Source organism: Rhincodon typus, chromosome 8 (assembly GCF_021869965.1).
Source record: "Rhincodon typus isolate 14 chromosome 8, sRhiTyp1.1, whole genome shotgun sequence".
In the NCBI taxonomy this organism is placed as follows: domain Eukaryota; kingdom Metazoa; phylum Chordata; class Chondrichthyes; order Orectolobiformes; family Rhincodontidae; genus Rhincodon; species Rhincodon typus.
The window spans coordinates 56,233,417-56,259,725 of NC_063339.1; the positions used below are offsets into that span (position 1 = coordinate 56,233,417).

At 41.0% G+C, this 26,309-nt stretch overlaps 1 protein-coding gene across 1 annotated transcript in view; it reads right to left on the reverse strand.

Annotated features, from left to right (window-relative positions):
• Positions 1–26,309, reverse strand: part of akap6 (A kinase (PRKA) anchor protein 6) — a 366,422-nt gene that overhangs the window by 325,750 nt on the left and 14,363 nt on the right. Inside the window, exons 2-3 of the mRNA XM_048600427.1 lie at positions 12,144–12,260; positions 7,086–7,435 (exon numbers count right to left, since the gene is read on the reverse strand). Of these exons, the coding sequence (XP_048456384.1) occupies positions 7,086–7,397 (312 nt within the window). The 5' untranslated portion in view covers positions 7,398–7,435; positions 12,144–12,260. The remainder of the gene's footprint in view (positions 1–7,085; positions 7,436–12,143; positions 12,261–26,309) is intronic.

Sequence of the window (26,309 nt, forward strand, 5' to 3'; positions counted from 1 at the left end):
CTACTTACCAGTCCTCTGGGACCTCTCCAGTGGCTAGCAAGGATACAAAGATCTTGGCCAAGGCCCCAGCAATCTCTTCTCTTACCTCTCTCAATAACCTGGGGTGGATACCATCAGGCCCTGGGGACTTATCCGCCTTAATGCTCTTAAAGAGATCCAACACCATTTCTTCCTTGATCTCAAAATACCCGAGCATAATAGTATGCTCCCCACTAACCTCATAATCTTCCATATCCATTTCCTGGGTGAATACTGATGCTAAGTACACAAAGAGCAAAGAAAATTACAGCACAATAACAGGCCCTTTGGCCCTCCAAGCCTGCACCAACATGCTGCCTGTCGCAACTAAAACCCCCAACCATTCCGGGGACCATGTCCCTCTATTCTCATCCTCTTCATGTATTTGTCAAGACGTCCTTTAAAAGTCACTATCCTATCTGCTTCCATTATCTTCCCTGGCAAATGAGTTGCAGGCACCTGTCACCCTCTGTGTAAAAAACCTGCCTCATACATCACCTTTAAACCTTGCCCCTCATACCTTAAACCTATGCCCCCTCGTAACTGGCTCCTCCACCCTGGGAAAAACTTCCGACTGTCCACTCTGTCTATGCCCTTCATAATCTTATAGACTTCTATCAGGTCACCCCTCAACCTCCATCGTTCCAGTGAGAACAACCCAAGTTTCACCAACCCCTCCTCATAGCTAATGTCCTCCATACCAGGCAACATCCTGGTAAATCTTTTCTGTACCCCCTCCAAAACCATCACATCCTTCTGATAGTGTAGTGACAAGAATTGAATACAATACTGCAAATGCAGCCTAACTAAGGTTCTATAAAGCTACAACATTGCCTACCAATTTTTAACCTCAATGCCACGTCCGATGAAGGCAAGCATGTCATGTGCCTTGTTGATGACCTTCTCCACCTACGTTGCTACTTTCAGTGGCCTAGTACACCTAGATCCCTTTGCCTATCAGTATTCCTAAGGGTTCTGCCATTTACTGTATATTTTCCATCTGGATTAGGCCTTCCGAAATGCATTACCTCACATTTTACTGCCATCTCTCTGCCCAAGTCACCAGCCAATCTATATCCTGCTGTATCTTCTGACGGTCCTCCTCGTTATCTGCAATTCCACCAACCTTTATGTCATCCGCAAACTTACGAATCAAACCAGTTACATTTTCCTCCAAATCATTTATATATATTACAAATAGCAAAGGTCCTAACACTGATCCCTGAGGAACGTCACTAGTCACAGCTCTCCATTCAGAAACACACCCTTCCACTGCTACCGAGATAGTAGGAACTCATTTCTGAAGAAGGGCCTAGGCCCGAAACGTCAGCCTTCCTGCTCCTCTGATGCTGCTTGGCCTGCTGTGTTCATCCAGCTCTACACCTTGCTATCTCTTCCACTGCTACCCTCTGTTTTCTATGACCGAGCCAGTTTTTTTTATCCATCTTGCAAGCTCACCTCTGACTCTATGCAACTTTACCTTCTGTATCAGTCTGCCATGAGGGACCTTGTCAAGGTCTTACTGAAGTCCATGTAGACAACATCCACTGTCCTACCCTCATCGATCACCTTTGTCACTTCCTTAAAAAAAGCTCATTTGAATCTTTGAGTGATCCTCCCTTCTCCCTAGCTATCCTCCCTAGTAAAGAGGCTAAGAACCCTGCAGTGAGTAACACCCTTCCTGACTTCCCAAAGCCTGTCCGCCATCTACAAGGCACAAGTCAGGAGCGTAATAGAATACATTTGCATGGATGACTGCAGCTCCAACAACATTCAAGAGACTCAACAAAGCAGCCCACTTGATTGGCATCACATCCACAAATGTTCTCTCCCTCCACCACTGATGCTGAGTTGCAAAAATGTCAACCATCCACAAGATACACTGCAGAAATTCACCAAAGATCCTGAGACGGCACCTTATGAGCCCACGACTACGAACATCTGGAAGGACAAGGGCAGCAACTACATGAGAATACCACACCATTCACCATCCTGACTTAGAAACATATTTGCAATTTCTTCAGTGTCTCTGGGTCAAAACCCTGACATTCCCTTCCTAACAGCATTGTGGTCTACCTACAGCACGTGGATTGCAGCTGTTCAGGAAGGCAGCTCACCACCCCCTTCTCAAGAACTATAGATGAGCAACAAATGCTGGCCTAGCCAGTCATGTTCACATCCCATGAGTAAATAATATATTTTGTAAAATGCATGCCTTCATGGAAAAAATGTGGGACAAGAAAACAGACTCAAGTGTAGTGCACGTAAATGATAAAATAACAGCAAATGACAATTAATCGAGGCTCACATGTAAAGAATGATGTGATTGCTAGCACCTGATATCTGTAGCCCAGTCTGCCTTTAGAGGTTAATGTTGACAAAAAAGATGTTTCATAGGCATCAAAAGGTCATGGATAACCAAATGCTAAGCCAATGGACAATTTTACCATAGAAGTTATATGTCTATATATAATATATATACTCATATACATATATCATATCAAACCATGGCATGTATTTTTGTAACAATGAAAAACCACTCCTACGTTCAAAAATGGTACGTAAAGCCAAAAGCCAGATGTTCTGCCCCCAAACACAAGCATTTTTGCAGCAAAACAGAGGCAGGTTCCAAATTTCACATCATGGTTTACAGAGGCAGCACCCTATATCAAACATCAGTTGCCTGCAGTCATTCCTGATTGTTATTTGTCAGGAGTAGGGAACACGATCTGTGCATATTAGAATCACAAAGTCACAGAATTATTATGGTGCAGAAGGAGCCATTCAGCTCATCACGTCTGCACTATCTTTCCGACCACTTTGAATTATTAACAATCTGCCATCTTTTCCCCATAACTTTGCACGTTGTTTCTATTTAAATAATCATCTGATGCCCCCTCAAATGCCTCAATTGAAACTGCATCCACCACACTTCCAGGCAGTACATTCCATTTCCTAATTACTTGCTGTATGAAATGGTATTTTCACAACTGATATTTGCTTCTTCTGCAAAACACTTTATGCCTGTGTCTTGCGATTCTCAATCCATTTACAAGTGACAACACTTTCTTCACATCTTCTCTGTCGAGACCCACCATGATTTTAAAAACTTGTATCAAATCTCCACTTAACCTTCACAGCAGTTCCAACTTCTCTAATTCACTCTCATAATTGAAGTTTTTCATCCCTGGAATCATTCTTGTAAACCTCTTTTGCACTCTTTTCAATGTTTTTCCATCCTTTCTAAAGTTGGCACCCAGCACTGTACACAATAGTCCAGCTAATGTCTAACTGGCGTCCTATATTCAGCATTACCTCTTTCCTCACATACTCTATGTCTTGTACATAGTCTATCCACTCTATATTGTACCCTGTGCATGAAACCTAGCACAGTGCATACTTTGCTAAGTTTTCTCTACCAATCCTGCCACCTTTATTGATTTTTGTACATGTGCAACCAGGTCTCCAGGCTCCAGCATTCCTTTTATTACCTATGGCCTTTTGATGTTCTTTGTACCAAGTTGTATCCCCTTACACTTTTTTGCATTGAACTTTATCTGCTACCTGTCTGTCCATTCCACCAACTTGTCTATGTCCCTTTGGAGTTCTATACTGTCTTCCTCACAATTTACAATACTTCCAGATTTGTGTCTGCTACAATCTTTGAAATTGCTGCCTACAAACTAAGATCTAGATCATTTATATGTCAGGAAAGGGAAGGGTCCCAATACCGAACCCCAGGGAACACAACTACAAACCTTCCTTCAGCTTGAAAAATAATGATTTACCATCCGTCTCTGTTTCCTATTCCTCAATTCTGCAATCATGTTGCTACTGACTCTATTACTCTGTCAGTTATAACTTATCTCACAAGTCTGATATATAGCATTGTATTGAATGCCTTTTAGAAATCCATGTACACCATACGGTTACTGAACACTTAGAAAGGTGTACAGATTTTCAAGCTCTCTACTCCCAGATTGCCACAAACATTAATGATTTAATTGAAGTATGCAAAGTCCCTGATTTACCTGCCTGTTTGAATCAAGTTAACAGGAAACACTGATCAGCTTCCTGTGCTTAACAAGAACTACAGTTCATTCCAAATAAGTAAATTCTAATCACAAATTAACATATGGCTCTCCAAGTTGGAACTCTCAACCCTTGTAAACCACTGAGCACACAAACAGACAGGCACAGACAAGCAAAAAGCATTGAAGGATAGAGGGAAAGGAAATCTGGATATCATAATTTAAGAAGATTGTTCCATAATATTTAATAAAAACCAAAAGGCTCTGAGGAAGGATCACCGGACCCGAAACGTTAACTCTGTTTTCTCCTTCACAGATGCTGCCAGACCTGCTGAGCATTTCCAGCACTTTGTTTTTGTTCCATAATATTCCCTGAAATAATCATTTTGGTTAGCCAGAACTTTCTGTTCTTTGATTTTTTTTCAGGTTCCTTCACTTTTCCACAGGAGGCACAAGACATTTGGTATGCTAATTGCAGAACCACTTAGTTACTGTTTAAGGGTAAAATTTATAGCAACTGATGGGAGAAAATATTTGGCCTTAATCAGGCTTCAAGTGATTAACTGCAGAGAGAGACACATACGTACTCTGCCATTTCAAAGGTACAAAGGCTTGTCACTGATTTGTTCAGAATCGCAAGCTAATCAGCTGCCCCAGAACCAATTCGAGAATCGTCATCAGGCTGATTACCTCTGACATCCATGACTGCTCATAATTGCATAAACCAATCAACTACTTGTTGCCAGCCGAAGCCTACACTCCCCCACAACTTGAACAAAGCAGCAAAGAAAACAGCACACAGTTTCAGTAGCTTGTCTCTAACAGCACAGTAATTCCTTTACACAGTCCATGGTTTTAAAACAGTCCTTTTTTACATTTCTGACTACAATTAAAAATACAAAAAACAAAATGATACAATCTTGACAACACCAGCAGTATTGATCTCTTCAAAAACACCAGCAAGTTAGTCAGACATGACCGTTCCTTAACAAATCCATACTGGGTCTTCTTAAGTAACCCACATTTTCCATTTGACTATTAATTTTGTCCTGAATAATTGCTGCTAGCAGTTTTCTAGCAGATGAAGACAGATGCAAAGTAATCATTTAAAATGTCAGCAATGCCGCTTGTCTCCAGTTGTAAATCCCTTCTTTAGTCCCTAATTGACCTTATTCCTCATTTTACCACTCCTTTACTGTTTATGTGCTTATCAAAGACTTTGGGATTTTCCTTTATGTTAGCTGTCAGTCTTACCTCATAATCCATCTTTACTTCTCCTATTAGGTTCTCAGCTCCCTTCTGTATTCAGCATTGTGCTCAATTGTGTTTAACCACCTGATGTTGGTCATATACACACATTTTCTTCTTATGTTGGTCTCTATCTCCATTGTCATCCAGGAAGCTCTAGATTTACTTGTCCTACCTTTCCATTTTGAGGGAATATAACTTGACTGCACCCAAACTATTTCTCCTTTGAATGTAGGCTATTGTTCAGCTACAGCTTTCCCCACCAACCTTTGGTTCCAGTCAATCTGGCCAGTTCTGTTTTTGCCCCATTGAAGTTTATTCTCTACTAATTGATTAATATTATCCTGGGTTGTCAATTATCATTTTCCACTGTCATCCTAAACCTTATGATACAATGATCATTGTCCCCTAAATATTCCTCCCAACTGACTGTTAATGTACTAGGTTCAGCTTATTCCCAGGAACAAGAACTAACACTGCATCCTTTCTTGTTAGACCAGATACATACTGCTGTTCAAAATACTTATGAACACAATCGAAGAAATTTTCCTCTTCTCCACCTTTAACACTATCAGACCTGGTAAGAGCAGTCTAAACTATGTGATGTCCTTTTGAGATGTGGGGTACCCTTTAGGAGAGGTAAGGTACTATTCTAGATTGGTCCCAGGACAATTTAGGGGGAGGTTAGTTACCCTGTGGGAGAGGTATCATGCCTTTTATTAAAAAATTGACGTAATTGTGTGTGAAAAGCACATAAACTCATTCAAACTTTCAAGTTCATTGTTATTGAAAAACATCTTGAAAGACTTTCTTGCCCAGATTTAGTCTTGGAACCAAGAATTGTTCCAACTCTGCGCAACTGGTCCAAGAGTGAAAACTCAGATCAAAGAAGACATTTCCTACAATCTGGATGTGATGGAATTGCACATGTGCCCTATATTTTTAACAATTTCAGCACAGTTTGGATACAGAAGTAAATTCTCCCCAGCTACTTTGAAATTTTAGAACATCTCTTCAGAATTGTTCTTGCATTTCGGCGGAAAGAACAAAGGACACGCCCTGTTGCAAAGTGCAAATGGTCTTCTTTTGTATTGTATATTTCAATGATGCTTGCTGCAATTAAATTAAAATAATAGAATTTAAAATACATATAATTCTGTAAATCAAATCACTACTCATTACAGTTCTTTGGCTATTATAACAATATAATACAAAAATGCATATCAAATGCTGCATTCAAAAATCAGAGCAACAACACTAGTGATTCACCAAGTGAACAAGTCCATCTTCTTTCATAGATAACAAGAAAATGAAAGGTCCAGACCCGAAACATCAGCTTTCCTGCTCCTCAGATGCTGCTTGGCCTGTTATGTTCATCCAGCTCTATACCTTGTTATCTCAGATTCTCCAGCATCGGCAGTTCCCACTATCTCTCCATCTTCTTTCAGTTGTCCAAGACCACAGATATGTCATCTCAATTATATTAAACTGCATTCCATTAGAGAAATTATATTCAACTAAAATGTACTCATTCCAACTATTTTAATAAAAACCAAAAGAAGCTCTGAGGAAGGGTCTCCGGACCAGAAACTTTAACTCTGATTTTTTTCTTCACAGATGCTGCCAGACCTGCTGAGCTTTTCCAGCAACTTCTGTTTTTGTTCCAACTATTTTAATGTTGTTTCTGGATTTACATTTACTGATACAATACCAATAGAATTTCACTTAATGTATTACTACATATCAAAATTCACATTTTTTAATAAAATGTCCTTCCCTTATTCTTACCTTTAGTTGTACCAGGTGAACGTCTACATGTCTATTCCCTGTATCCTGCTGTACAGAGTAAGTGAGATCTCGAACCCGCTCTGACGTCATACGAAGCCATGTTTCTATTTCCGGCAAGTGAAGGACAACTTTCCAGTCTGCTCCAGTGTGAAGTGGTGGTGGTTTCTCATAGCGCAGCATAGTGTCAAGTTCCTTCATCCTTCCCTCATCCTCTGGCTCTTCAAGAGGGGTCATATTTGTGATCATAGGAGATGCATCTGATGTTACGGCATCCAGCTCTTGGCTGCACACTGGGGATAGTACGATGCTCATGCCTGTTGTGCTTAAATCTGGAATGTTCTTGTGTTCAGCTAAAGAGACACACACAACACCAAAAAAAAATTAAAGCTGTCTGCTAATAAAGCTGAATCCAACCTACTTTGATGTCATTTGAATGCAAGCTTACTGGATCCATTTAGTTCAATCCCTTTCAATTTTGGGTTCGCTTTTTAATGTTTTTAGGAGTAATATTTAATGACACAGAGAGTACCAAGATGGATCGGACACAATGAACGTTTTGAGTCCAACATGACTTTTCTTCAAAACTCCTTCAATACCACTAGCACTCCCTTTGTCTTTAGCTCTGGACCCCCTCACCATCCATTCATCTTGTTCCTTCTCCCGTCTTTCAACAACATAAAAAATGCAATTTTTTAGCATCTTTCAGTCTGAAGATGAGTCATATTAGACTCAAAAAGTTGACTCTGCTTCTTTCTCCACAGGTAATGCCAGACCTACTGAATTTTTCCAGAATGTTTTGTTTCTTTTTTTTTCGGATTCCCAGCATCCACTGTATTGTGCTTTTGTATATATTCGTACAGGAACAGATTCAGAGGAGATACAGCAAACCTGTTTTGTGAGACTACTTACAGCAAACCACTCCCTTTCGTGGAAAAAGGAATAACTATTTAAGTGAAAAGCTTCCATTCAAGTCATTCATGCACATGTCTGTGCTCATGAATAACATGCAGGTTCAATGGATTTAACCTCTGTGAATATGCTTACACCTCTGCTCTAATGATTTCAAAGAAACATAAAGACCCAAGATGGTTATTATCCTTTATCTAAAAGCAAAATACTGTGGATGCTGGAAATGTGAAACAAATACAGAAGGCTAGACAAACTCAGCAAGTCTAACAAAGTCTTTGGAGAGAGAAGTAGAATTAATATTCCAAGGCTGGTATGACTCTTCTTCAGAACTGAAAGGTGTTGGAAAGCATTTTTTTAAATATACTTTTGACAGAGGTAAATGAGGAGCAAGAGGCCAAACAGCACAGAGATCCAGTGCAAAAGATTGTTCGTGATGGTGAAAAAGAAAAAGAAATGTAAGATGGGTATAAATTAAGGTGTGAAAAGGAGAGAATGGGTCCTCTCTACTAAGTGGAGAAGTCACAAACAAGACAAAGCTGAACAGAGGAAGTGGAGAGAGAATGTAAGAAAAATGGAGCATAGACATAATACGGTCAGTTTCTGAAGTTATTGAATTGAGACGTGTGAAGTGTCTAAGTGGAAAATGAAGTGTTATTCCTTGAGATTGCACTGTACTTTTTTGGAACATTGCAGCAGGCCCAGGCCAAAAATGTGAGCATGCAATCAAGATGGTTTATTGACATGGCAAGTAACTGGAAGTTTGGGGTCATTCCAATGAACAGAGGAGGTGTTCTGCAAAGCAGTCACCCAGACTGCACTTAGATATGCCAATATAAAGGAGAACACACTGTAAGCAGTGACTACAGTAGACTAGATTCAAAAAAGTACAAATAAAACGCTGCTTCACGTGAAAGGTATGTTTGGTGCCTTGGCCGATGAGGAGGGAAAAGAAGAATAGGCAAGTGTTACACGTTTGGTAATTGTGTGGGAAGGTGCCATGGGGGATTGAGGAAATATTAGGAGTGCTGAAGGAGTGGACATGGGTGTCACAGACGAAATGTCCTTATGGTATGCTGATAAGGGAGGGGAGTGGAAGATGTGTTTGGTGGTGGCATCCTAGGGGAGGTACCAGAAAGGCAGCGAATGGTCCTTTGGATGAAGAGGTGAGTGGGGTGAGAAGTGAGGACAAGGGGAACACCATTGTTCTTCTAGGAAGGAGAGGGAAGAATGAGGGCAGATTTGCAAGACATGGGTTAGACACAGCTGAAGGCCCTGTCAACCACTATGAGGGTAATCCTCAGTTAAGGAAAAACAATGTCATGTCAGAGGTAGCCAAGTGGAAGGTGGCATATCAGAACAGAGATGGAAAAACTGTTAGAAATGAATTCCTGCCAGAAACAGGGTGTGAGGAAGTGTAGCCAAGGTAATTCTCACAGTTCTGTTATTTCTTTTTGAAAAATTTCTTGTTCCTAAGGCAGAGACACTGCTGACAAGGACATTCATTGCCAAACTTTAGTTGACCTGAGAAGATGGTTGTGGAACTTTTCCTTGAATTATAGCAGTCATTACGGTGATGATGCAAGATAGTGAATAGAGTATTTGCCCTGAGAAGGAAGGAACAGTTAACACTATTCCCTTTTAAGTTTACAATGCCAATTAGAAAACAATTCTGTAGAAATGTATAAAGACCATGTTCATTTCTTGATATTCATTCTTCCTAATGTTTCATTTTGACATAAACAGCAAAAAAAAGTTTAACTGTTTGTGATTTAAGAGTTTTTCACTGTTAATTGAGAGGTAATATTAAATACTACAAATGTCAAACCCTTTGACTTTGTTTCACATAAATACACTGTGGAACTTCAGGAACTACACATACAGTTAATTCCCAAATTTCCAATAGTTCGCAAAAGTCTCAGGTTGCTGAAATCTGGGGGTTTTGATTTATCGATTAATCAGCAATAAAACAGCCCCTTCCAACCTTCAGATCCAACAGCCACACATGAACAAAGATTTAACACTAAACTTACACTGAATTGTCTGTGCAGAAAGGTAGTTTCATTAAAGGTGGGAGAAAAGTTCATCAAAGAATAATAAAGGCAAATGGAATCCTTGGTTTTGTGTTCAAAGGTATGAAATTTAAAAAAGCAAAAGATAATGTTGAGCATATTGTTTGGCTCCAGTTTGAAAACCGAGCACCATTTTAGGTTTGAAATTAAAAGACACCAATAAAAGCAGTGAAAAACCTGCAACATGGATTTACTAGGCTGTTATCAGTTATGAAAGATAACAGTTCTGAAAAGAGATTTGAAAAATTAAGGCAATTTTCAGGGAACAGAGAAAGCTGAGGGTGGCATAAGACATTTCAAGATAACAAAATATTCAAAGAGGATAAATAGTGACACATTGTTCTCACTGGAGAGATGGTAGCATTGCGGTAAAGTCACTGAATTAATAATCCAGCAAACCCATGTGAATGCTCCTGGGACATGGGTTAGATTCCTGTCATAGTGGCTAGTGGAATTCAAATTTAACTTAATCTAGAGCTCTAGTCTCTGTAATAGAGGTCATGAATTTAACTGCAAAAACCCCATCTGCTTTATTCCTGTTCATTAGAGAAGAACAATTGCCATTCTTCCCTAGTGTGGTCTACATGTCAGTGCAAATCCATAGTAATGTGCTCAACATTTAACTGACCTTTGAGATGTTCTAGTAAGCCATTCAGTTCAAGCGCAATTAAGGCTGTACAATTAATACTGGCCTTGCCAGAAATGCACGCACCCAGTGCAAGAAATTTTTGTAAAAAGCTTCGTAGCAAGCGACATAAATGAAGTAGTTACAAAATAAATTACAGAACAGTTTAAACCTGATTACTTTACTGGGAATGGTAAGAATGTGATATTCTCCATCCACAAACTATTGCTGAAATTTGATTCTTTTAAAAAGGGAATTAGTTGCTCCTAAGAGAAGAACAATTTAGGCCACATAGACTAAATAGAAAGTAGATTTAATTAGTCTAGTGAAAATCACATTACAGACAGGATGGACCAAATCATCTGTTTCTGTGCTATAACATTCTAAGATTACGTGGGCCTTGAAGATCAAATAGCCTGGGCTTGGAGGCAATAAAAGACCCATGTGTCACAGTTTGGACATCACTGTGATATAGTATTAATCGTCAGACTGTGACCTCTGAGATAAAGGGATTCGGTAAGGAAAACTGATGGGATCCCTGAGGTTTCCAAATTTTTTCTTGCTTGTCATCAAGTTTCTGTATTTGTCTGTGTCTATTGATGCACTAGATGGTTAATATCATCTTTTGCAAGTTTAGTTATTTTATTCACAGGAATTTGTCAATATTTTTAGAGGGTACATTGAAATATGTCAACGATTCAGGAAAATATCTATACGTTTGTCAATGATTGCATGATATCTTAGGGAATTTATCATTATAAGCAGGGACCTCCAATGTAAAGAGTTGGAAAAGCATTGTTATGCAGATACATTTATTATAGAGCTCATAATCATCTAACTCTCCAAGATATCTGTATTTTTAATGCTAGCCTCTTGAACATCTCCAATTTTAAGCTCTCCACCACTGGTGGCCTTGCTTTCAGCTGCCTAGGCCCTAAACTCTGCAATTCCCTTTCTATACCTCTCCACCCCTCTATCTTTTTCTCCTTTTGGCCATTCCGTAAAATCTGCTTCCTTGACCAAATGTTTGGTCATTTGGCTTAATATCTCCTTGTGTGGTTCAATGTCATGTTTTGTTTCATAATGTTCCTATAATATTTTATTGTAGCACATAAATACTTATATAAATGTAAGTCATTGCGCTTGTTGTTCTACATGTTCCTTAGAACTTCCTCGCCCCATTCTGCACAAGAATCTCATGATCAAATACTTTTCGTCATCATAGTTTCCCTATGGTTTTGCAATTTTTCTTAAGATATCATTTATTTACACTTATGGTGAAATAGATTATGGCACAACATAAACCTCTTTGACTTCCTTTACCTATCCATTCATACTGAGTGTAAAATATTCATTTGCTGATTTTTTTAACTGAGTTTAGCTTTTTTTCAAAATCTTTTATAACTTGCCCTATCAATCTAAGGCACTTGTTTTTAACATATCTCATTAACTCACCTGTAGTTTTCACCAAGACTGTTGTTCAGCATTGACCACTGCCTGCTGCTTATTTCTGAACAGTATTTTTTCTCTATGAAGATTGTCAGGTTGGTCTTGATGCTTTTCTATCTGAACCTGAAAGAATAATAAGTAATGATTGAAAAGTGAGAATGAGTTCAGTGCACTATTCTTCAATGTTTACAACCTGTATTAATGATTTGGAGGAAGGGACCAATTGTATTGAAAGCAGATTTGCAAATGATCCGAAGATAAATAGTAAAGCAAGATCTGAAGAGGATAGAAGGAACCTGCAAAGAGATATAAACAATTCACACGAGTAGAAAAAGGTTGACAGATGGCACGTAACGTGGGAAACTGGAATATCAAAATGGTAGGATGAATAGAAAAGCAAAACAGTATTTAAATGGGAAGAGACTAGAGAACGCTGCAATGCAGAGGGATCTGGGTGTTTTTCTACATTAGTCACAACGACTTAGTACACAAGTGCAGCAAGTCATTAAGAAGACAAATATTGACCTTTATTGCAAAGGAATTGGCATGTAATGTAGAAATTGTTTGCCACAACTCTACAGGGCATTGATAATGCACCTGGACGACGGTGTAGTTTTGGTCTTCATGCTGAATAAAGCATTAGAAGCAGATCAGAGGAGGTACATAAGTCTGATTCCTATGATATAGTCATCATTTTATGAGGAAAATTTAAGTGGGTTTCACTTACACTCTTCAGAATTTGAAAGAATGAGAGGTGATTGCATTGAAAGTTAGAAGATTCTGAGCAAGCTTGACAGGCTGATTGTTGAGAAGATGTTTCCTCTCATGGGGAAATCTTGAACAAGATGACACATTTTCAAAACAAGGGATCTCCCTCAAGGGGAATGATGGGAGGGGTGATTTTTCTTTTCCCCAACTGGCTGCTGGGCCTGGCTGGAAAACTTACCAGTGATCTGCTGTAATCAGTTGTCAAAGGTTAAGCTTTTTCAGCTCCAGCATGCACTCTTAAATGTACATATTTGGCAGTCCCTAAGCCTTTTCTGGATAGAGAATTTTTAAGCATGTATAAATAACCAGTGCAAAATACATAGTAAAAACCAAAAGAACTGTGGATGCTGTAAATCAGGAACAAAAACAAAGTTGCTGGAAAAGCTCAGTATGTCTGGCAGCATCTGTGAAAGAGAAAACAGTTAACGTTTCGGATCCGGTGACCTTTCCTCAGAACTACCATCAGTTCTGACTACAAAATACATAGGGCTGATTTAATGGCCTGCCCACTGATATGTTTGAAGGCAAAGATTGAGGGCTGCAGGTAAAATACGATGCACGACCTTCCCATCAGTCCTTTGCCTGTCTTCCATTTAACAGGGGGCAGGAAAGGCTTCAGGCAGCCTGACCATAGTAGGGGCTGTTAAGGTTCTGAAGTAGTCAATTAAAGCCATTTAATGTCACTTCAACACACCAGCCTGTTCCCTGGCCAATATCTCTGTCTCAGGCTCACTGCACTGCTGCAGCGAAGCCTCAGCATAAGCTGGAAGAACAACACCTCATTTTCAGCTTGAGGACTCTGCAGCCTTCTGGACTCAATATCAAGTTCAATAACTTTAGGACTTGAACTCTCCTATACCCTACGCCCCTCCCTCCACCCACCAGGCCTTGTGATCACATAGTCTCTCATTATACACAACCCATTGTTAGTCACTAACAGTCTCCATTAACAGATACTCACCCTCCTAGCCAGATCGTTATCCATTCTTTTGTCTGTCCAACTGTTCTCTCTCTTTGGGCTGTATCGCCACCTATCATTTACTCCTTAACCCCTCCCCCACGCTATTTTTTGCATAAAAACTGACATTTTCCTAGCTTCCATCAGTTTTGAAAAGGGTCACCGGACCTGAAATGTTAACTCTGATTTCTGTTCACGGATTCTGCCAGACCTGCTGAGATTTTCCAGCAATTCTTCCTTTTGTTTCTGATTTACAGCATCTGCAGTTCTTACAGCTTTTTTTTAAAGGCATTTAAGTGTCTCATTATCCCTTCTGCCAGCCCACACAGACACATACACATTCACGCTGACACACACACACACACACATACACACACACATACACACACACACACGCACACACAGGCATACAAACACACACATATGTACACAGACACACACCATTATTTTATCTGCATTGGGGGAAGACCTAGGCCATGAATTAGCCCAGGTGATTTCACTGTGTGGGCTATTGCTGGGACAGAAGTGTGGGAGCCTTCTTTTCTCGGGTCTCGGTGCCCATCAGAGGCAGCACCAACAAAGTCATACTCCCATTTAACCCTCCCCAGTTAGCCTCACGAACTCAGTCCCCGCCGTGCTTACCCTTCAATATTTCAGGCTTACTCTTCAGTCTGGGCCCCATACCACCTTCCTTGTCAAACTCCCTATTGTCCCAGCAGTGTCCACGACCTGCTGCTGCTGGCCCTGCAGACCTGTCATGCAATTGGATTAGTTGCCAGCCCAAAAGGCGAGGATATTGTCCCAAGATAGAGTCATAACTCTCAACCTTAAAGAACTAACAGTCTTTATACCAAGGAATGTGAGGCACCTGACCTTTGGGTGGGCCATCACTTACTGACATTTCAGACATGTCGGCGAGAGGGATGTACAACCCCGTTAAATCCAGACAATGGTGTTATTAATATTAGCTAGTTATTGGAAATTAGTCACAAGGAAAGGTAGCAAGATTAATGAAAAATCTTTTCAGAACCAGACATTCTGACTTTTTTTAAAATTCAAAGTGTGCAATTTATTGCTGTGCTTTAATCCAATACTATGCTAGATGCAAGATAAATCTGTTTCATTTGAATTGTACACTAGGGTTTGCACCGGAAGTATACAGCTTTGGTCACGTCAGCTGACAGAGCTAAACATAGAGATTCAAAGGCATTCTAAATATTGCCTACAAAGTAAGCAAATGAAATAAAACAGGAGCTGGCTGCAATCCAGCAACCATTACATAAATAAGCCAAAAGCTGATAGTATTGTCAAGAAAGCAGCATCACAGCCTTTCAGTAATCAATCCTACCATGGAGACTGAATGAAAATTGCCTTACAAATATGTACACCTATAGATGTAAAATCACAAAATGATATTCATTGCATCAGTCCATGACACAACTCTCATATAAATATTGACAATCTACATTCTGAACTCCTTTTCAGTTTGTCATGTGTTAACATTTTGAATATGTGATGAACAGAACAGTAAAGATATTTACAATACAGTGAATCAATTTAATCACCCTATAAATTAGCATTTGTCCTGGCATTGGTATCATTGGAGGAAAAGTGCCCTGACAAATATACTGAGCACATTTCCACGAGGCGAGTTTTTTGAAATCTGCTTTGTTTGCATTTAAACCTGAGATATCCAGCACAGACATAGCCAGCCTAGACATTGCTCTGTTTAATCAGACAAAGATTTATTTTAATCAGGCCACACTGAAAGAACAACAGGACTTCTCATCATTTAGTTTTTCTTTCCCAATTAAGAACACAGATTAATAAACAAATTCCACATAAACATTTGCTTTACTTCACAGATCAGCATCAAACTAGGTGCAGTAATCTGACTTCCAAGAAACAGATATACAGCTTCCCTCTTCACTATCATTTTGCTGAACCAATGGATATAAAAATCAAATTAGCCCAGCAGCAGCACATTAACTGATATTGTGCCAACAACTGTCATATCCCAACAGAAACGGTACGGTTGAATGCCATTTGAGACATGCATTGTCTTGACCTTTGCAACCAGCTGACCTGTGTCATGCCTCTAGATCCTGTAAACTGCAATTCCATTCTAGCAATGCAAATAGAAAAAGCTCCCTTCTATTGGGTGCATGCCTTAGAATGCTGCATGTTTGTATAGTAACACGCACAGATTGCAGCAAAAGCATGAATCAACATGCAGAGGTCAGATCAATTCACATAATTTAATCAAATATTATATTGTGCAAGGTAAATCAAAGTACATACAGCTCTGATTAAGGAAGATGAAATGAACATAATTGATGACCATTTGGATCATTATTGATGCTTTTCCCCAATCCATCATAGCACAAAGTTGCATAGATTATAATTTTACTTCAACACTGGAGCCCCTTAATGCTCAGTTATTTCATTAAAAAAATTAATGAAACAAAAAATAACAGCAATGGAGCTGTTAGTTCTTCTTTCCGTCTTCCTCATTTTTTTTAGATGATGTGCAGTCTTTGCGAGGGATTGAAGCTAGTCAAGGGAATTAGACTTTCCTTTCAATCCTTTCTTTCTCTCTCTCTCATTTCCCCATTTTGATCTTGTAAGTTTGTTAGATACAAAGCTTATCTGAGCACATAAACTGGATGAATATACTCCATCTTACAGTCACAGAATTGCAAGAAAATAAACAGCAAGCAGTAAGCTCATTCATGCATGTTTAAAATGGAACACGATTGCCTGCTTTCAAAGAAAATATTAACTTGAAGGTATGAGAATGAGAATTCAGAGCAGATTGTCTGATCGAAGAAAATAAATTTCTTTTTAATGTTCTGATGCAATAACTTAATTGCCAAACTGTTCTTCATATGTTACAATTACTCCTCAATACTATCCATTCAGTAAAACCAATCGAAACCAAAAAAGAAGCTTTCTTAGCCAACAAATGACCACTTTAACAACAACAACAACAACAACTGACCTCTTTATTCAGGCAGATTAAAACAAAGTAATGGGGTGAAACATGGATCCACTGGCCTGTAAATCTCAGTGTCCTAGCTTTCTTCATTCCAGTCACTCATGTTAATGATTACTGATCAGCCTTGAATCTTTCTGATTCGAAGGAACAAATATTCTACACGACTGACTGTGGCAACATGCAGAGAACCGACCATCAACACTGGCTTGGTTTGTTTTCAAACCTCGATATGGCTGCAGTTCACAAGAACAAAAGAATAAACCTTTCTCCAGCAGCTGTCATTCACTTACAGCTTCAGCTACAAAAACATGACTTTAATTCACATTCGGTTTTGAAAGGCCACATTTCAGAAAAAGAGGGACTCAGAATGAAATGGAATAGTAAGGCCTTTTTAAAAGCCAAACAATTTCAATGGTTAGCACTGCTGCCTCACAGCACCAGGGACCCAGGTTCAATTCCACCCTTGAGCGACTATCTGTGTGGAGTTTGTACACTCTCCCCCTGTCTGCGTGGGTTTCCTCTGGGTGCTCCGGTTTCCTCCCATAGTCCAAGGATGTGCAGGGTAGGTGGATTGGCCATGCTAAATTGCCCGTAGCACCCAGGGATGTTTAGGTTATGTGGGTTAGACATGGGAAATCCAGGGGTAGGGGAATGGGTCTGGGTGGGATGCTCTTCGGAGGGGCGGAATGGACTTGTTGGGCCGAATGGCCTGTTTCCACACTGTAGGGATTCTATGACTCTATGAATTACAGTGACTTTTGATTAAATTCAGCGTGGTTTTATTTTTCTCTTTTGAAAAGGGTAAGCATTGTGTTGCAAGAAAGTGCAAATAATTTCATTGAAGGAAATATTGAGGCCAAAAGTAAAAACTATACATCAACATCATTTTCTAAGGATATATTAGGATTCAGAATCTCTGTTGGCTTTTAATCATTTACAGGAAGTGCTGCCTCTGGAAAGGCCAGCATTTGTTGTCCTTCTTTAATTGTGTTGAAGCTGCACCTATCCAGGGAAGTGGAATTTCATTACATTCCTGACTTATGCCTTGTATAAAGGTGAAAGGCTTAGAGAAATCATAAGGTGAGGTATTCACAGCAGAATTTCCAATCTCTGACCTGCTCAAATCTACAGTTTCTACATGGCTGCCTAATCTAAGTTTCCATTCAATGGTAACACCTAACCAAGTTAATGGTGGGTAATTCAACGATGGTAATGCCATTGAATGTTGGGGGACATGATTAAATTCCCACTCCTTAGCGATGATCATTATCAGGGACTTGAAGCAGCTGATGATGTTTAGGTCTCGGATACTACCCTAAAGAACTGCAGCAGTTATGTCTTGCACCTTAGATGATTGGACTCTAAAAACCAAGTCCATCTCCTTTTCTGCTAGATATGACTTCAGCCAATGGAGAGTTTTCCCACTTGATTTCCATTGACCTCATATTTATTAAGGTTCTCTAATGCCAACTAATGCCAGGTTATTGTTAAGTAAAGAGACAACAAGGTGCAGAGCTGGATGAACATAGCAGGCCAAGCAGCATCATAGGAGCAGAAAGGCTGACGTTTCGGGCCTAGCCCCTTCTAAATGCCACTTCACGGCATTGTCAAAAAATACTTTGAATCATCGCATCATACAGTTCAGAAGAGGCCCTTTGACCCATCGAATTTGCACCAAGTAAAGACTACTCCACTTCTACACCAGTCCCACTTTCCAGCTCACTGCTCTGTAATTCCCTGGTCTATTTCTATCACCCTTCTTGTGAAGTGGAGCCACATTAGCTGACCTCCCCTGTGGCCAGAGAGGAATAAGAAAATTGGGTCAGAGTCTATGTAATTTCCTCCCTCGTCTCCCACAGCAACCAGGGATGCTGTAGATTTACCTTCAAGTAACTGTTCCAAGTCTAATTTGGCTGGACCCTGCCTCATTTTAATTAAATCTGCCTTCCCCCAAACCAAAACCCTTTATTTTTTGCTGATCATCTTTTTCCTTTTCTATAACAAACTTAAAATGTGTGATGTTGTGGTTGCTATCACTAAATTACTCTCCAGTGATACCTTGAGCATCTGTTCAGCTTTGTTCCTCAGAATTAGGTATAACACTGCATCGTCCCTTATTTGACTTTCTACATGTTGCCATAAAAAGCTCTCCCTGATACATTTCAAGAAATCTGCCCCCTCTAAACCCTTTACACTGTGACTATCCCAATGAATGCAGGGGGCATTGAAATCCCATAATATAAGTAATCCATTATTGGTTTCACATACCTCAGTGAATTATCTATATATCTGCTCCTCTGCTGACCACTGACTAGAGGTCCGTGATACCCTCCCAGCAGTGTGTACTCCCCTTTTTTATTCCTAAATTCTACCCACAAAGCCTCATTTGAAGACCCTTTCAGAATATCATCCCTCCTTACTCTAGTAACCGACTCCCTAATTAACAATGTGACACCACCACCTGCTCTTTTACACCCTCCCCTGGCTCGCTGAAGATCCTAAACCCCAGAATGTTGAGTTGACATGTCAACCATGTCTCTGGGATGGCAACAACATCACAATTCCACGTGTCAATGCATGTCCTTAACTCATCTGTCTTACCTGTAATACTCCTGACATTTAAGTATAGGCCATCCAGTCTTTTTTACTCCCTTGAGACTCAACATGGCTGAACTGCCTCTGTCTTTGTTCCTTCACCAAAGTATGCTGTGTCCCTACTTTACTAACACTCTGTGTCCCCTCCTCCTGCTGACCAAGTTTAAATTACTCCCGATGGCACTAACAAAGCCTCCCACATGGATGTTAGTTGCATTCTGTTTCAGATGCAGACCGTCCTACTTATGGAGGTCCCACCTTCCCCAGAAACAGCCCCAGCATTCCAGGAATCTAAAACCCTCCCTCCTGCACCAACTCTTGAGCCAAACATTCATCTGCTCTATTTTCCTATTTCTATACGAACTAGCATGCAGCACCAGGAGTAATCCATGGATTATAACATTTGAGATCCTGCTCTTCAGTCTACTGTCTAGCTCCCTGCACTCTTGATGCAAGATCTCATACTACATTCGACCTATATCACTGGTACCAATGTGTACTACGACCTCTGTCTAATCACCTTCCCCCTTGTTCTAGAATAGTATAGAATAGAACGGAATAGCCTTTATTGTCACGTGCACGCGAATGAGTACAGTGAAAATTTTGTAATGTCACCTCTCGGCGCCACCTTAGGTACAGAGTACCTAGGTACAGGTACTTCAAGTATTGTCACAGACTTTAAACAGAAAAAAAAAGACTAACTTGGGAACACAGAGTTTAAAAGTCCAGAATGAGAATAAAAAGTAACTTTAAAGTACTCAAGTTACAGTCCTTTTCTACTGAGTTCGTGCCCGCCAGGCTTCAGAACATGAGGCCTCCCTTCTGCCCTGGACTCAGCTCTAGGACTCACCCCTCCTGGCCAGCCCACAGTCGCTCTGGTCCCCACTCGGGCTCCTGCCCGCAACTCACTTCTGGGCCTCAGCCCACACTCACTCTGCTTCCTGCTCCAGGACTCGGCACATGCTCACTTTGCTTCCCGCTCCGGGACTTGGCCCATGCTCACTCTGCTTCCCGCTCTGGGACTCGGCCCACGCTCACTCTGCTTCCCGCGCCGGGACTTGGCCCATACTCACTCTGTTTTGCGCTCTGGGACTTGGCCCATGCTCACTCTGCTTCCTGCTCCAGGACTTGGCCCGTGCTCACTCTGCTCTCTCCTCCGGGCCTCGGCCCACGCTCAGTCCGCTCCCGTTCCAGGCTGTGGCCTATGCTTGCTGTGCTCCCACTCTGAGTCTCAACCCACACTCGCTCTGTTCCCTGCTCCACACTGCAGCCCCCAACTTGTCTCCCTTCGTCTCGTCTCCATTATTTCAGAAAGCCCTGCAGTGCTCAGTGCCATCCCAGATCCTGGCACCAGGGAGACTGATGATTGAGAACAAATTGGTGGGCCAATAATTGCTTGCCTTGTATTTATCTTGCATTTTATGGACTTGGCATGCCTGGGTAATTTTCCACAATTTCCGGCAATTCCGGTGTTGTAGCTGTAATAAACAGTTTGTTTGGAGGTTTGGCTGATTCTGGAGCACAAGTGTCCAGTATTACAGGCAGAATGATTTTGGGGCCAACAGACCACAAACTGGCATCTGTGAGGCTGGGGCTGAGGAAATGCTGAGCTAGACCATCCAATTAGATTTGCTGATTAAAAGTAGATATAAGGTCATCAGCTTCAACTTTTGCATTCATATGCTGGACTCCACCATTAATCAGAATATGGGCTTTTGTGCAGCTCCTCCCCTAATTAGTTGCTTGATTGTCCAATAGTCATGACTGAATGTGGCAGAAATGCAGAGGTTTCTTGGTTTTGGAATCATTAACTTTTATTTATAACATACTACTTCCTCTGGTTAGAATACATGTAGTTTTGTGTTGTGTCTTGATTGGGTTAGCATCTCATTTTTAAGTCTACCCTGTGGTGCTACTAGCATGATTTCTTTCTACAGTTGATAGGCCCTGCCAGGGATGAGTATATAGCAGGCTGACCACCTACAACTCCAACACCAATTACGTAAATTGCTCAGGATTGATTGAAATCCTAAAGTTCCTGCTTAGCCTCTAAAGGAAAATCTTTTCTACAGTGATAGTAGGAACTGCAGATGCTGGAGAATCTGAGATAACAAGGTGTGGAGCTGGATGAACACAGGGTCTAGGTCCATAATGTCAGCCTTCCTGCTCCTCTGATGCTGCTTCGCCTGCAGTGTTCATCCAGCTCCACACCTTGTTGTCTCTTTTCTACAGTACTACTTATTAGTAATTTCCCCACTCAGAAGTTGTAGGTTCAAGAGCCTGAGTGAATTAATGGACAGGAGATATGTCAGAAAAGTGGGGTTGAGATTAGGAATCGTCCATTTGATTTTATTGAATGGTGGGACAGCTCATCGGACCAAATGGTTTTATTCCTGTTCTTCTTTCTCTTGTTACAGACCCCTTACAACTACAAAACACAGCCAGAGAAATACAGCTCATGGTCATTCACTTTGCCCCTGGATAAAAGGCAGCTAGCTGTTGAAAATCAGCCACTTCAATGGTGTCCAAGGCTTGTCTACTATCCTTCAGGCAAATCTCTAAACAGGCAAGTGAACCACATGTCTCAATAGAGACTGCTTGATAATGGTAATTAGGATCCCCAGGCAGTTGTAGGACATTGATTGCAAAACTTACCTTAAGATTTTACTAGGTATTGATTGTCCTTCCCAGCAATACTAAAAGGACACTGAAAGCTGATCAAAACAACTCAAGAAATTTTATTTTAGTCAACCAGCAAGGAGTAGGAATTCACCATAAAATGTGAATTCACCATGTGCCCATAAAATCTCCAGTCCCCTGTCAGCCCACATGAGGCAGGACCTGAGACCCATGGCCGGCCCAGCATTGGGCTGGCTGATTTTTGTCCTCCCTGATATTGGTCCTATTTAAATTAAATCATTAACAAATGTACTTCAGATTTTGGGCTACAATGACTGGTGCATGTAATGCTGTTTCATTGATTCACCCTAATATTTTACTACAAAGTAGGCACAAATCAAACTATGCCCCCATAATCTTGCAGATCCCCTGCTGTACTTGTGATATTGCTATATTGTTGGAGATGCAGATTCTTGGATATAATGCTAAAACTGGGTTCTTCTCCTTCTTTCGGTGAGGTAATTTCTTCAGGTGATCTAGCCAACATTTGTCCAACCACTATTGACTTATTGTTGGTGGGTCTTACTGTGAACAAATTGACTGCTGTGACTATATAACAATGGTGACCGAATTTCAAACACATGCTGCTACCAAGAAATCTTGTTAACTCCTTAATAAAATAGAAATTCGTGTAAGGTAACTTCAAAGAGGCATCTGACTCCCATTTTAACCAAAGAAAGCCCCTCTAACCCTCATCCCTCACAAAAGTTTGCTCCCCCCACCCACTCCCCATGACACTCCTTGACCCCTTGCCACCTCAATACATCCCATACTCCCTCCAAGACTCTTCCATTGGCCCCTGCAACTTAAAGTATGCACTTTAGAACCAATAAAACAGATAAAAATGACAAATCTTGAAATGAACTTCGAAAACATGCATTCAAAAAACTTCTTTGAGAAACTGCTGCTCTTAAAACTCAAACAAAACGGTGAATCAGACAGAGCAATTGTAGACTAAATGACAGAAACTTCATCTCCCTTCGCACTTCTTAATCTTGTCCAAATATGTATATACAGACATTGAAATAAATGATCCAAAAAAACCTTATCATAACCTCACAAAGTTATCAATCAATCAAAGCAAACACTCCACCACAATCTGCAAAAATTGACCCAGCCCAAGCTAATCTATTAGGGAGCGCTGGAGTTCCCAAGCATTCATAGTAAAGCTATCTGTCCGAAGAAACAGATGTTTGGTAACAGATTTAGTGCGCAGCATTGAATTGTGGCCTGGCAGAAAGACACTAAACGACAGTAAAAATGAATTTTTTAAGGTTATGTTGACATAACCACACTGACCAACTTCGTGGCAATTTATGAACAGGGTGTGTCAGGCATTCCTCTTGTTACAAAAAGCTGAATTGCACAGTCAGTATATTCTGGGGGTGTTTTTACTAAATTACTTTTCAAGGATGTGTTACACTTTTGTCAAAAGCTGTAACAAATAGAATCATAGGGCATAGATAGGCATCTCAACATACAACCGTTAACAACAACGTCTTCAATGCAGTGCCATTGAATTTTCCATAGATAGAGTCAACCATGTTCCATTCTTTCACACTAATCTTGTAAGAGCACTACAGTTGAAAAAATTACCTGCTACTGCTGGTTACCAAACAATGATCCTCATTTGAAGTATACAGTGAACATCCAGACAAAATGATCAGATATAGCTGTTATGTTTCCCATGGTGCAATAGTTTATCCATTGCAGACTAAACAATAGACTAGGCATAAAAAGTAATCATTTAGTGTGACAGACAAGAGCAACTTGGACAAGGATGAATCACTATCCTGAATAGGGTCATTGGATTAAAAAGACTAACTCTGACTTTCGTTCACAATGCTGCTAGACCTGCTGAGCTTTCCCAACAATTTCAGTTTTTGTTCTTGTTTCTGATTTCCAGCAGCTGCAGTTCTTTCAGTTTTTTGAATCACTGTTAGGGCACCAGCACTGCATATCTGTGCCATCTATTTGAGTAAATGCAACTCTACCCAGTGTAAATGACTTTGGGACAAATTGATTTAGACTTGTACACAGACTTTGTAAGGGCTTGTAAATAGGAGATTCTGTCAACCAGAGTTAGAAAAAAGCCCAACACTATGTACAGAAGATCTGGGACCCATTTGAAAAGACAAGCAACTTTGCCCTGACTTTGTATCTCCTCAGACAGAATGAAGAAGGATTAATGAACAGCGCAATGTCTGTTTAGCAGTAATTAAGACTCACCACAATGTCTACAAAAAGATTTACGCCACTGTGAACTGGCTCTAACTTTTTCTGACAAGTATACTTTTGTGAGGGATGAGGGTTAGAGGGGCTTTCTTTGGTTAAAATGGGAGTCAGATGTGTCTTTGAAGTTACCTTTCTATTTTATTAAGGAGTTAACAAGATTGATTTTATAAAGAATACAACTTTACGCCATTCGACATATTTGAATTTGGGGCTGAAACGTACCTTTTTTTAAGTTAAATGCAAGTTGTATCAAGTTTTTCACCTCAAGGCCTCATGAGATTTCTCTTTGTATTTTACTAAATTCACCTCGGTAACGAGCTACCACGCCCCTAGGGAGTCCCTCATGTCTGATTCCAGCCGCACCTTACCACATGCCATTCCTGGAACAACTCATCACCGCAGGATATCCTGGAATTAACCGGCATCCCTTGTGCCTATGCAATTTTAGAAACCCATTGTTCACCCAGACAAGCACTGTCAGTCTGGAGCTGTCCTGCAAAGTTCCTGACATTTGCACAAGACATGGGGAAAGCTGGCACCCTGTTTTGTAGGCAGGTACCTGCTGGATGGGATGCTGCAGATGTAGGATTCCATCTTCCCCATAACCAGCAGTGGTGGCCTTGACACAGACCATGCCAGCCTGATCCAGGGGTTACCAGCCAGATTAAACTGGTCTCAGCTATTTGGAGGAATGTCCATAGTGTATAAAGAAAGTCAATAATCAGCTCCACCAGCACTGTAAATGCTACCATCTTCCACCGAGTACCTCTCACACACCCTACCTCAGTTAGTACTGAGGCTCATGCACTATCACTTTTGCTATTCATTGCCTGCAACATCTTCCCTCACTTGCTGTTATCCGCCCAACCCCTGACATCTCTAACGCTACATTGCCCTCTGCACTGTCTCTTCATGTAGTCAAGACATCTCCGCACCTATACCAAAAGTAACAGCTGTGCCACCCACTTTCATCTCTGCTAATACCTGCCTCTCTCGCATTCCAGGAGGAAAGCAGCCCTCAACAGGGAAGAAAGACACAAGACAGATAGTGGGCTGCCTGACATTCAGCACTTCACCGCTTATGGGAGAACGTCCTGACTCTCACGATCCCAAATGACCGATTAACCGTGTCCAAGCCCCTGGACTGGTATCAGAGGCTGTTCTTGACTTACCATGCTGGGACCAGCAATCCCTTCAATTTTCTTTCCAGCTGCATGGGTGTCCGTAGCCAGTGCAGGACAGTGACTGCTGGGGCTGGAAGTCAAGGCCACAATCGGCATGCTAACATCAATTGCAATACTCAGCGGTTGTACGCTTAGAGGGAGCATTGGCAGGATGCCCTAACTGAAGTTAGTTGTTTGACTAAGGCCTGTTGATGACCATGACAAGCTTTTAATCTCTTGATGAGAGGGCATGAGGTATGGAACAGTCTGTGTTAAACATGAGTTACATGTGTCTCAGGCATTTGAGTGCATGGTTTCACCCATGTGACCACACGGACAGCCAAGTTAAGTTTTTGATACATACGTGTTCTGACTTGCATTCCATCACTATATTTATGGCGTTATCACAGCCATAGGTGGATGAGAGTGCAACAAGGCCAACGGACATCACTCTAGAAGTCCTTCCCCCTCAGAGAGACAGGGAGGTATCTTTGCAAATCCAGATGGAGGAGGAGAGCTGTGCCAGGGGTCTTCCTCTCAGGGCACCCAGGATTAATGGCATTTCCTAAAACCCTCCACCAGTGACCCCAACACCTCTAGCAGGCAAGACCAAAGGGGATGCCACTGCACAAGTGCAGGAGAGCCCCAATAGCCTGGTGACATCAAGGCCCCATGTCTCCAGAGGACAGGTACCATTGGCATCCAAGAAATCAGGACATCACAGATGGCAGACTGCCTCACTTCAGCTGCTGATGTCAAGATAGCACCTAGACATA